Here is a 12087-nt window from a genome sequence, read left to right as displayed (position 1 = left end):
ACCGTTCTGAGGACAAGAGGACCCTGGGGGTTAGGCAGTATCTCTCCCTGGTGGAGCTGTGTGCCGTCCACCTCTGTTAGCAGCTCATTGACATACTGAACACTGCTGCAGGCCTTACTGCAAGCCTGAGACTCGGGGAGAGCGGCGATGCGTTCAGCTGTCACGCTGGGACTCAAAGCCTTTACAAATCAGTTCATCTCTTGGTCTCGAAAAGACAAAAGTAACAAACCTCTTGAAAGGAGGTTGCTGTTCGTCCCGTTGCGCTGCGCGTTGTTTGGACACCAGTTATTGGAGGCTGGAGTGAAAGCACGAACCTGTTGAATGAATAAATCGGCTTAGAGAGCTTTGTAGCGATTTATTCCGCTCTTCGGTCCTTTGGGTTTGTGTGCAGCTCATAAACGGGCTTATTATTCTATCATGATTCATAGCTTTGTGGCAGGAGCGGTGGGTATATGTGCCACCAGGGAAGAGAGAGGGGCTGAAGATGGAACATTTGAAGTGGAGCTCAGGCAGAGGTCACGGTGGAATGCAGAAGGAGAGGGAGAAGCAGGGGCCGTCCCCATAGCCAGCAAGGGAGCAGCAGGGCTGATGGATGGCTGCAGGCACCACGCAGCCAGTGTGGGAGGTGACCCTTCCTGATGAAGGCTTAATGTTGTCACTGCTCTTTGGCATTCATTCTGCAGAATATAGAGATCTCCTAAAGGTGGGAAAATGCTTCCTGAATCTCCTACCTGATAGGAAGCTTTGTGGTGAGTTGCATATAGGCCATCTTGAGGAAGGCTTCAGCTCTCCCTTCCCCACCCTGAGGCTTCTCTATTCTACTTCCAACTTTCTGTGAGCAATTTCAGTCATTTCCACGTTAGTGGCAGAGTTTCTTACTGGGATGTTTTGCTCTAGCATACACCGAGGCATCTTAGAAGCCCTTCCTGCTCCCTTAGCACATATGACACATCGTCCTACTTGCAGTGCAGCACAGCTGGTTTATGCATATTGGGGGGCCCTCTGTCACTGGAGATTAATGCTGCAAACAGCAACGGCAGGCGGCCTGAAATGGAGCTTCAAGATGTCCCAGCCCATCATTGGTGTGTCTGATCTAATCTGTCAATCAGGCTCCTTGGCAAGCAAGCAACAGCCCAAGCCAGGCTGCCCAGCCAGATGCTGGGGTATGTTTGGTGTTTCAGAGCTGTCAAGGAAAAAAGGAGAAGCTTTGGCCTTGAGCACCTCCCTTTGTTTTTGCAGCATGAGGCTGAGCTTCATCTGGAGAGGACAGTGCACAGTTCTGCATGCAGAGATAGAGCAGATGTGCTGCTCAGTACATAGGTCAGAGGAGCTCAGTGTATGCTGCCCGTATGCAGTCCCTGCTCTCAGTCAGTCCCTTTCTTTTCCTAGAGACCTCCTCAGCAAAGGGTTCTTGGCAGAGCCTGACAGCTGCTGGGGCAGCTGTGGATGTTCTCTCTACTGTGACCTCAGGAGGCCTCCTCCTGCACGCTTCTCTGTGCTGTTGCAGTGGGACTCCGGTCATCTGTGGTTGAATGCAGGAGCTGCTCTGAGAGGATGTGTCCGCAGTGACAGGGGACACAGGAAGGTGATAGAACACATGTTCTCATAGTGCTCACAGAGACACCGTCCTGTGATTCTTCCATATGTTTTCCATGCAAGACTTAGGCTCTGGAAGTGCATTTATCTTGTACTGAGCAATGAGATTGTTCTCTGCATGTGTATGTTGCTGAAGTTTGGGTTGATCCTGTCCAAGCTGGGGATGGTGGATGCCTGAGGAAGAAGGCAGATACGGGGCAGGCACATTGTAGCACCTCCTTCATGTGTGCTCTCCACCTCCAGAGGTTTTTTACTTCCTTAGCCAAGAGTAATTTCATTATATTCCATAGCATTAGAGTTTCCTTCCTTGAGTTTGTGCAGTCTCTTCTTTGGCATAGGGAGAACTGACAGCATCCAGCACCCTGGAGCAAGGAGTGCCACTGCTCTTGTCTCTCTGGTATCTAAATCACAAGGTTTCACTCATAAAACAAACCCAGTAAATCAAAGAGCTGGGGGTCACTGGGCAGATTCCATTGATGATTCGGAAAACTGGGTTTCAGTGGAAGTGTGAGTCAGCACAATGTTGCCTCTAACTTAGAAATGTTTTCAATACTCCCGGCACAAAGATTTCTTTTAAAAAGGCTCCAGTTTACATATGCCCATGCTCCAGGACTTGGACAGTGTGCTGAGGTTGGGTCTGCAGATGGGCATTTCTGCAAAGGGCCCAAGAACAGTAATGCAATAGTGTGATCATAGATGCCTTCTACTTATGCCGGGTGTAGGTAGCCTTCAGCACCTGTGTAGTTCTAGAGCAGCATCAGTGCAGAAAAGCCAGGCACTGGCTGTATGTTTGGCAGGCTCTGTCACCATGTTTAATGCTTTTTTCTTTTTCTTTTCTTGCTGGAAGGGAACTCTGAATGGGAGAGCCTTGCAATGGGACAACAGCCAGCAGAGCACCTGAGCAGCAGAGCACTTTGGTAGCAGTGTGAAAAGTCAAGATGGATTTTGATAGCGCAGCAGCACTCAGCAGGCTCATCGCTTTCTCTGACCTACAGTGCTGACATCCAAACTGAAAGGACTACATTTAAGTGTCAGAGAGGTAGGAGAAACATAGGAATGAGTCGTCTTATGCATCGGGTGATTCTAGGAGTGCATTAGAGAGGCGAGAACTGACTCCATTTCTCCTGTATTGGTCACGTGTGCGAGCCATGAGACTGTACTTTCAGAAATAGTAGGGAGCAAGCGGCCTCTGTCAGGGAGACGAGTCCAATTCAGGGTGCACACAGATTGATGCCGTTTTGTCAGAGCTGCACCTGCTCGTGCCAGCTCGGAGGGTGGCCGAGGGCCAGACAGCACTTTGTTAATCAAATAGGAGATATGGAAGTGAGTTTGATTAAAGCCGAGAGACAACATGTGGGGGAACAGTGGGAGGAACCACTCTGAGCCAGTGCAAAAGAAATCTGCTGGAAAAAAAATGATGGGGAAGGATTTCTGCTGTTTGAATGGATGAAAGTAATAAGAAAAGAAAAGCTCAGAGAAGGCTGCGGGTCTTTGGGAGACGTGATGGTTAGGGACAGCAGCAGGAGAACAGCCAAATCTTCTTGTCGTAACATTTCAGACCTGCTATGGGCAAACATCGCAGCAACTTTTGTTAAGCATGATAATGCTAAATCCCAAAGACTTTGCCCAGCAGCTTAGAGGGAGGCACAGAGAATAAATGAGGTCTGATTCTGGGATGTGCAGGCTGCCGTCTCTTGTGTGCCGAAGATCCTCCTGAACCAAGAGTTGGGATTTGGCCCTATGCTGTGCAGTGCTCTCCATGTACAGCTTATGCTGGATTATCACTGTGCTCAGGGCTCTGTTCCCAGGAGATCCTGCAGGGAGCTGGCAGCCAGGAGACTCAAAGGGGACGGGGACCTCGCCTGGGTGGTGGGGCCAGAGCTGACTGGGTGGCAATGCAGCTCATCAGGCTCTGTGATCACTGAGTCTCTGAACCCAAGGATGTGCTGCCTTACGCCCTTTCAGGACATGGGGAGAGGTGGAGCTGCTGCGGTTTCTGGCCGCTGCCTTCCAGCAGCTCCAGCACTGCACATGCAGTTTGTGTGATGTGAGCAGTAGAGCTGCTGGAGCTAGCACAGTGTGGTGGGCTGTGCTGCAGTCTCCTAAAAGGAAAATGTTTTATTCTTAAGAGACTTTTGGCTGTGACCTTGACCCTCAAAACAGTTTTGTATGTCCTTTTAGTGAGACATAATCCCTCTGGTTGGTGAGGTGATTATAAGGTGGTAGATGAGCAGTGGGTGAGGGAGGATGCTCTGAATGGGCTGAGAGAACAGCCACCTGACCTTCTTCTCAGGATGTGCATCGTTAAAGCCGTTAGACTTAGACGGGAAAATATAGTCAGGGAGGGGGAACACAAACTGCATCAGAGGTTTGGGCAAACCATTTGAGACCCAATATGATTGAGTCACACTGAAGGGAGGTAGGATTCTGTCACGCGTGCCCGCTGTAGTGAGTATGAACAAACCCAGAACAGCTGGCTGTAGCATATGGAGCATCCAGAAGGGAACAAAGCTGAAATAATTCCCTTTCCTCTGCTCTTTGCTTATCCTGGCCCTGATTCAGGAGAGCATTGGGGATCATTCTCAACTTTAGGCCTGCACAGATTTCCGTGATATTGAGTTTCAGTTTTACAATTGGCTTAATGAATTTTCTGTACAGATGCTTGTGCCTGAGTACCGTTGGGGTACAGCATCCCTTAATCACAGAGCCCAGAAAGGCTTTGGCTCTGCAGCGAGCGCTGTCACCTCTGTGAAGCTCAGAAGGGATTCCAGCCTGCAGGTGTTCACCTTTGTTTCTGGGTGGGAGCTGGTCTGCAGATAGATCTTTATGAAGAAGGTGGGAAGAACTAAGAGATGGATCCATCTTGTTACTCACAGTTGGCGACTGGGTCACTCCTGGGCTGCTGGCATTTTTACTTACCCTTTGAGCTGATCAGGTTTTAGGTTTTGAGAGGAAGCAGCATCCCTCATCTGCATGCTCCACACATGGAAATGGCTGCTCAGGAAACTCAAAGGTGGCAAGTTTGTCCGAGCCTTCAGAATCAGGTAGAAATGGTTGACTCTTTCATGTTTAATTCCCATTGCCATAGAATCATGGAATAGAATCACTCAGGTTGGGAAAGACCTTAAAGATCATCAAGCCCAACCACTTCCTAAGCATACTACCCTGACTAACAAAGGTTAGCCATGAGAAGGTTCAGGGGCTGAAGAGCACAGGTGGTAATTGAGTCCCATTGTCAGCATCGCTGTAACAACGTGATGACAACAGAAAGGGGTTGTGGAATAAGCAACATATGTACCTGTGTGTCTGGGCATAAAAAGGTGAGCATGGCATAAGTGATCCCAGTCATCATTTCTGGCTTCAGTACCTAAGAGGTTGGTTATCAGCTGCTTTTAGCCAGTGATGCAGTGGTGGAATCAGACGCTGTCTGTCCAAAACCAGTATAAAGAACAAAGGAATTCAGAGGAAAGCTGCTTGCTTCTTGTAAAAACCATTCTCTGTGTGTGCACGTAAGTGTGTGTATGGATTTTACACTTGCCTCAGCGTTTTTAGGTGGGTTGTGAAGCATATTTCCTAAGCAGTCGGCACCTCCTGCTATGCAAAGGCTGGTCTGAACATTTGTTAGGTGAGTGGATTCATCTTTGTGGTAGCCTTTCAGCAAATGCCTCTTTTAAGATAAAAAGGTTTATTTGTGATTTGCAGAACTCTTTCAGCCTATTGGTTCCTCTGATATCCTAAACCTATTAGTTCACCATCCATCCACAACATTTTCTGGGAGAAAGCAGGTGAGACAAGAAATGAATTTCTAATAGAAGAAAGAAAGCAAACAAAAACCAACAACAAGAAGCAGGAGCCAAAATGAAATCAGCAAAGCAAAATCCTGCCCAAAGGTGTCAGGCTCCATTTTGAACTCAGTAAGGAAGGGTATAAAAATACAGCTGTGCTTCTCCCTTCTCCCCTGCACCTCCCTTTTAAGCAGAGCATACCTAAATACTTCAGGCTCCCAGTGGCTGTACTGGGACTGTACCCTTTAAGCAGCTTGTGAGCCCACAGGCAGAGCTCACTGGTGAAGCAGCCTGAAATGAGCTGGAGCAGCTGTATTGCACGGTCATTTATAGCTGGTAAGTGCTGCTGCTTGGGACCCTGTGACCATGGCCCCTAGGTCTCTTTGTGCTGTTGTTCAAAGGGCTGAAAGACAGGAGAAGAAACAGGGAACTGGGAACAGGAAAGATTTTTTTCAGCAAACCTCAGCATTGGTATTACAACATCTTTCTCGGCTCGTGGGCAGAAGCAAAGCAAAACGTGCTGTTCTCAAAGGTGCATTTCAGCTCTATCCAAATAGACATTCTACACCATTTTTGTTTTAATATGTTCTCCATGAGTCTTTAACATTAACATTATAAAGATAACCAGAACAGGCAAAACAGGCAAATCACAAGGTCTTGCACCCTGCTAAAACATGGGAGCAGCCCCTCAGAAAGGGTTTGACTTTCCTCACTGCTGGTCATTTACATTTTCATTTATGAAAAGGAGGAAAAATGAGCTGCCACCACAGCACCTAAGCATAATGGAAAGGAAAAGCCTTGGTGCATTCCGCACGAGGCTGTGCTGTCGTGCTGTGCAAGCAGGTCATAATGTGATTCCTTTCGTTACGGCCCTAAGCCTGCCTTCCAGTTTGATCACAGAGCTCAACAATATTTTTTGTACCTTTGATAATATCCTTGTTCTGCTTGACCACAACTTTCTGCTTTGTATTATTTTCCTTTTGCAATGTTTCTGGGGATAGAGCAACTCTGTACCTGCCAGTGCAGCTTGCATTATTCCAGTTAATAATTACCTTCATCACAGTAGTTATTAGAGGCCCCAACTGCTGCAGACTCGATGCATGTACAAGGCAGTCTCTGCCTGAGGAGCTTGAGGTCTAACTAGGCAAGGCAGATAGTGGAAGTGTTATCAGTTTTATTTTTACAGAGAGCTTAAATGACCTGCCGAAGGTCACACAGAGAATCTTAGGCGAACTCATGACTGGAATACAGATCTGCTATGTTTTATTCAAGCGTCTAACCCAGGTTCCTGGCTAAGGAGGGCGTTCGTGAGGAGGCTGTCTGTGCACATATGGGTCTGGGGGCAGTTCTGGGCCGCATACTGGACTTGCATGTGTTCTCCTGTTTGAAGCATGTCTGTGAGGAGCTTCAGGTGCTGTAGCTAATGCATGGGTGGCGACAGCTTCTATGCAAGCACAAGGTGCCTTAGCAGGTAAGCTAAGAACCTCAAGCTGTACAAAAGCCAACATTTTACTACAAAATACACATTTAAAATGATAAGAAAAAGATTGTGATGCAACATCCACCAATAACTATCCTGCAGAGCTCCCTTCTGTCAGAATGACCCTTGGAGGACTGGAGAAAGGTGGAAATCCTTCCTTTAAGACCTTTTTGCAAGGTCAGAGAGGTTGCACGGGCTGCATCTCTGCTATATCTGAGGGCAAGGAAATGGCTTCCCTTGAGCAGGGAGAACCTGTGCTGTGTGGAGGGCCTCTATCTTTGTGTTTGGCTGTGGGGTTGCCTTACAGTACTTTTCATCACCATTTGGAATCAAGGTGCTAATCTTCAAGAATGAGCACAACCATCTTATTAGCTGATAGTTTCTGAGGGTGTTTTAAAGCCTGTTCTTTTCTTTAGAATTTCTAGTCTGCTTTTCCATTGCTGGTGAATACAAAATTGCATTTCCCTAAGAGTCAATTTTTGTCTAAAATACAATAATTATTAACCATTTCAGTGCATTCCAATATATCTTTGATTTTTTAGAATTATTTCATAAAGCTCTTTGCACGTATGATTGAAACTGACTTTAACTTGAAACTCAGAGTCAATAATTCTGCAGTCTTTCTAAGTTTGTTTCTCAAGGAAAATATTATTCCTGTGTCTCTGGAAGGAAGAGAATGGAAGGGAAAGGGAAATGACGCGGAAGAAATGACATCAACCGCTGGGTGAAAGGAAGCGGACGCGGAGCGTACAGGAAGAAGAAGAGCTACGAAAGGCAGAAAGGAAGACAGGGATCCGGATTAGGCAAGGAATTTCGGGCAAGCTTGGACAATTTGAGAAGTAACGGAAGAGGACGCGATTAAGGGGAAGTGCAAAGCTGGATGCGAATTCTGGAGCGACCATAGCATGAAGGAAGGGTAAGTAGAAGGTAGAGGTAGGAAATCCGGAAGGGCCACAGAGGAAGGAAAGGGAGGGAGGGAGCGGGCCAGATGGAAGGAAGGAGGAAGGGAAGGGAAGGGAAGGGAGAGGGAGAGGGAACATATGTGATGCGTGCTGTGAGTTGGAGGGGTTGAGCCTGAGAATTTAAACGACTTTGGCCAGTTTTGACTGTAGGACTGCTGAGTTCTGCACTCACTGTCCATGTTATTGGGTCTCTCAGTGTATGCTGCAGTCAGGGCACAGTTCCACCAGGCTTTCTGACAAATTGTAGCCTTTGAGTAATTGTTGTGGCTTCCTGAGAAGTCAACAGTGTTGTTTTTTGTCAGTGGCTGGATTGGATTAAGGCAGTTCAGTTAATTGCAGTGTGAAGGGAGACATTTGAGAGCTAATGCATAGCGCTGAATGCAATTCCTTTTCATTTTATTATTATTTTTTTTCTGGACACAATGTTTTCTTTGCTTAAAGTTGCATTTATGGCCGAATAATTTGTCTTCAGCTCCCCTTTGTAACTTACCTTTCAATTAACGTCTTTTGCCATTGTTTTAATTTTAAAGCTCTGCCATTAAAAAGCTTTTAGCACGCTGTGGCAGGCCCAGAAGTGGCATTGAGTTCTAATAGCACCTCCTGGTGCTGGTTTTCCTGGAAGAGCTTAAAAATGGCTGTAGAACGACCTCGTCCTCTTTTCCTGCACCAAACTCACACCAGAACTCCGTGAACATTTAAAAAAGTCTCCAGATGCAGCCTATAGAAATGCCCTGTGTGAATGCTGGAAAGATTGGGCCAAAAGATGTAAAACTAAGGAATGCAGCCTTCTTGATCCAGGGATGGTATGTCCATATTTGCCATATGAGTAATTCTTTTATTCCATTAACTGAGAGAAATATAACTCTTCATACAAATGCTTATAAACATTAGCAATTACAAGTGGAGACACTTTGCCAATATTGAAATAATTTCATTACAGTAAATCTTTAACTTTTGAAAAGACTCCCAATGAAATTTTCAGTGCTGCTTTCCAAGTAATGAAGAAGACGATGGGCTGTTTCCTTTTCGACTTTGTAGCTGAAAATGATTATTGAATATTTTGATATTCCCAACATTTGTAGCATCGGAGACAGCAAATAAAATTGTCCTTCTCCAGAACGTCTTTGTTTCCTGCACTGAGAAAGCAGGTAATATATTTTTGTCAATAAACAAAGATTTTGCCTTATGAAGATGCAGCGTTTTAGCTATGGGTTAATCTCGTAGAAGCAGCGTTATTTAATTTGCCAGTGGTTCAGGAGATCAGTGCAGACAGCTCTGAATAGTGCTGTTCTGTGCCACCCTGGTTTCGCTGGAGCCACTTTGTTGCTTTCAGCATTTCCCTCCAATAACCATTTTCAGCAGTGTTGTTCTTCGAAGCTGTTCTGTAGCAGCCCTCCAGCTCCTGCTTGCTCACTGCCCTGCTTGTGGCGGACCTTCAGGTCCCACTGGGAGACATTTTCTGCAAGCCCTGCTGAGAGCTGGCTTCAAATATAGCAAATTTCAATGCAAAATCACTCATCCAGTCATCTTGGAAAGCAATGAAACTCCTGCAGTTGTATCTTGAACTATTGCTAAGAAGCTGCCATTGACATTGGAGTTGTTACCCAAGCAGGAGAACCCAAAGGAATAGCTGCTGGTGTTGGTTTTGATTTCAGATCCCATCCTGGTTAGTGGGTCTGCAACCCACAGAGACCGGGACTTACATAGACAGAAACTAGGCCATGGTAAATTTATGGGGGCATCATCTTCAGAGATCAGCAGGCTCAGAAAATCCATTATTCTAGGTGAGCTTCTCTTGTACAAGTGGCTGCAGCCTGCCTGCTTGCCTTTTGGATCCTAGCAGCAGTTGAGACCCTTTCCATCTAAAGTTTCTAAAGACTGTTAGGGTCCATTGCTCTTGAAGATGCTACAGAAGTGTGAAGTGCTGCTGCTTGAAATCACTTACCAACTCTCCACCTCAAATAAGAAGCCAGTCTGGGGAGGTGAATCAGTCTTTGCAGCTGCCCAGAGTCGCTACAGGCTGCCTTGGGAAAGTGAGTATCTGAAGTGCCTTTCTCAGTCACTTCCAGTCCTCCAGCTCTCAGTGATTTCCTCGCCTCACTGCAGGCCTTGCTTTCTCTGAAGGAAACCTTCCAGCTCTTCTCTGCCCCAGACCCAGCCCAGGTGAGCCCTGAGGGGCTGCAGAGTAGCGGGGCTACAAAGCAAGAACTGAGCTCTGGGGTGAAGTCACACCAAACTGCCCTCACTGCTTTCCTTCCCATCCTGTGGGCTGCTGTGGGATTAGCACAGCATCAAGAAAACGTTTCTCCCTTTCCCGTTAGACCTGTGTGGAGAATGTTTTGCTACAAGTTTAGATTTGTTCGGTTTGAACTCTTGACTAACCCCCCATTTGTGGGTTTTTTTTTCCCCATATTTACTCTGGTTCAACCTTTTCTTTACTGTAGTTATAAACGAATGAGAAAAGGCTGTTTTCAGGAAGCAGGGATGCTGAGCTACCCGCTGCTTTGGAATTAGTTGGAGGGAGTGAAAGCATGCATGGTATTGCTTGCGCTTCTGCTGTATTGGAAAATGGATCAAACATACACCAGGGCTGATTTCAAAGCGCTTGTAATGCAGGCAAAACTTCTGTATGCCTGTATGTGCCTTCATTAAAGCCAAACAAAACCAACGGTAGGCAAAGAACTTTAGGAGTCCCCCATGGGCTGTGGTTTACACCCTGGGTTTTGGAGTCTACAGCGAACAGGGACTACTGGTAAAGTTCAGAATTGCTTATCACAAACAGCTCAAATAATATCCTGAGGCAGAACCAGTCACTCCAACACAGTGAGTACGAATTGCCCAGCCATATATTGGTACTTCAGCTACTGCCACAAGGTGAGCTCCTGTGGGCTTTGCTTGTCTGTCCTGAGGAGGTGCTGCAAACATGCAGCATCCCCTGAGTCCTGCAGCTCTTGCAGGAGGTCCCTGGCAAGCAGACAGAAGAGGACAAGGATGTTTGAAACCTTTTCCACCCAGCCTTGCCTAAGGCACTGTTTCTGGAGCATGTCGGTGTCAGTTGGATTTCTGTGTTGTTGGCAGCGTTTAAGATGGAGGCCCAGGCTCAGAGCAGCTGCTGCTTCTGTGAGTCGGAAGTCAGGGAGGGCACGATTCTTCGCCAAAGTGATATTGTGCCTGGCTCTGCTCCCTCGCACCCACAAGTATGAAAAGTGAACCAAACTCTTCTCACAACAGAAGGAGGTTGCACAGCCCAGACCTCCCCTGAATTCTCAGCTGGTTGCAATGAAAAGCAGACGTGCAAACCCCTCCTTGAGTAGGGGGCTGCAATGGGCACCTACTGGAATGTTAAGAGGGAAAGAGAGGACAGTTCTCTTGCTGATGGAATGCTGCTTTGCTCAGGGGACCGTATTATGGCTGTTTATTTATTATTTATGCTCTGCCGAAGGTGTGCAAGGTACTTTATAGGCACAGTTTGAAAACGAGCAGTGTCTGGTCCTGCTGGATGCTGGGCTGCTGGTGGTGGCTGTGGAGGGGAAGGGTGGGCTGAAGGGGCCACTCCTCCCTGCACTGCACTGCAGAGGTCTCTTAGTGGGGCCGGGATGCTCTCAGGGCACAAGGTGGCCTTGGCTTGGCTGGGGAGCTTGGGTTGGCTTTGTCACCACATTGCACAGTTGTCGGCTGGTAGTGTTTGCAAGGGCATGTGCCCTGTTTGATATGCATTCCGAGTCTGGCAGCAGTGGGAATGAGTGAACAATAAAAGTGCCGCTGTCACAGCCCCAGTTTTTTTGTTGTTGTTTTTTTTTTTTAACAGATTCCCAGCCATCTGGTGCCTCACCAGCTGCTCTTGGTGCAGGATGAAACTTATCTCAATTCAGCGACCCAGGCCTCAGGCAGTGGGGTGGAAGGAGCATCGCTGGCCTCACAGGTGCTGTCTGCAGGATGCACACCCAGACTGGGTAAAAGCTCTGGAGGGACGGGGGGAGAATGGAGGGAATGGGTGAAAGGCAGCCTCTTGTTGACCCCTTAGAAAATGTTGACCATAGAGAAATGCTGACCTGGAGCAGTGTGAGGGGGCCTGGGTAGACCCCAGGGCTGTCCCAGCCAGCATTTGGTTGACAGAAGTGAAGACATTCATCCAAGGCTGCAGAGGATGTGTGAAGGTGAGACCCCTCGTTGTAGTGCTGCAACCAGCCTGGTTTGCTTTGAGGCCGTTTCTACAGGGGAAGGGGAGCAGAGCCTGGTAGCGATGGAACTGGCAGTGGTGCAG

At 47.4% G+C, this 12087-nt stretch overlaps 1 protein-coding gene across 1 annotated transcript in view; it reads left to right on the top strand.

Annotated features, from left to right (window-relative positions):
- The window catches only part of LOC107318454, a 56160-nt gene that overhangs the window by 8884 nt on the left and 35189 nt on the right, over positions 1-12087 (top strand). Inside the window, exon 3 of the mRNA XM_015872264.1 lies at positions 11632-11776. Within this exon, the coding sequence (XP_015727750.1) occupies positions 11632-11776 (145 nt within the window). The remainder of the gene's footprint in view (positions 1-11631; positions 11777-12087) is intronic.

Source organism: Coturnix japonica, chromosome 10 (assembly GCF_001577835.2).
Source record: "Coturnix japonica isolate 7356 chromosome 10, Coturnix japonica 2.1, whole genome shotgun sequence".
Classification (NCBI taxonomy): Eukaryota; Metazoa; Chordata; class Aves; order Galliformes; family Phasianidae; genus Coturnix; species Coturnix japonica.
The sequence above is the reverse complement of the archived record's forward strand: the minus strand, read 5'-3'. Positions and strand labels throughout refer to the sequence as shown.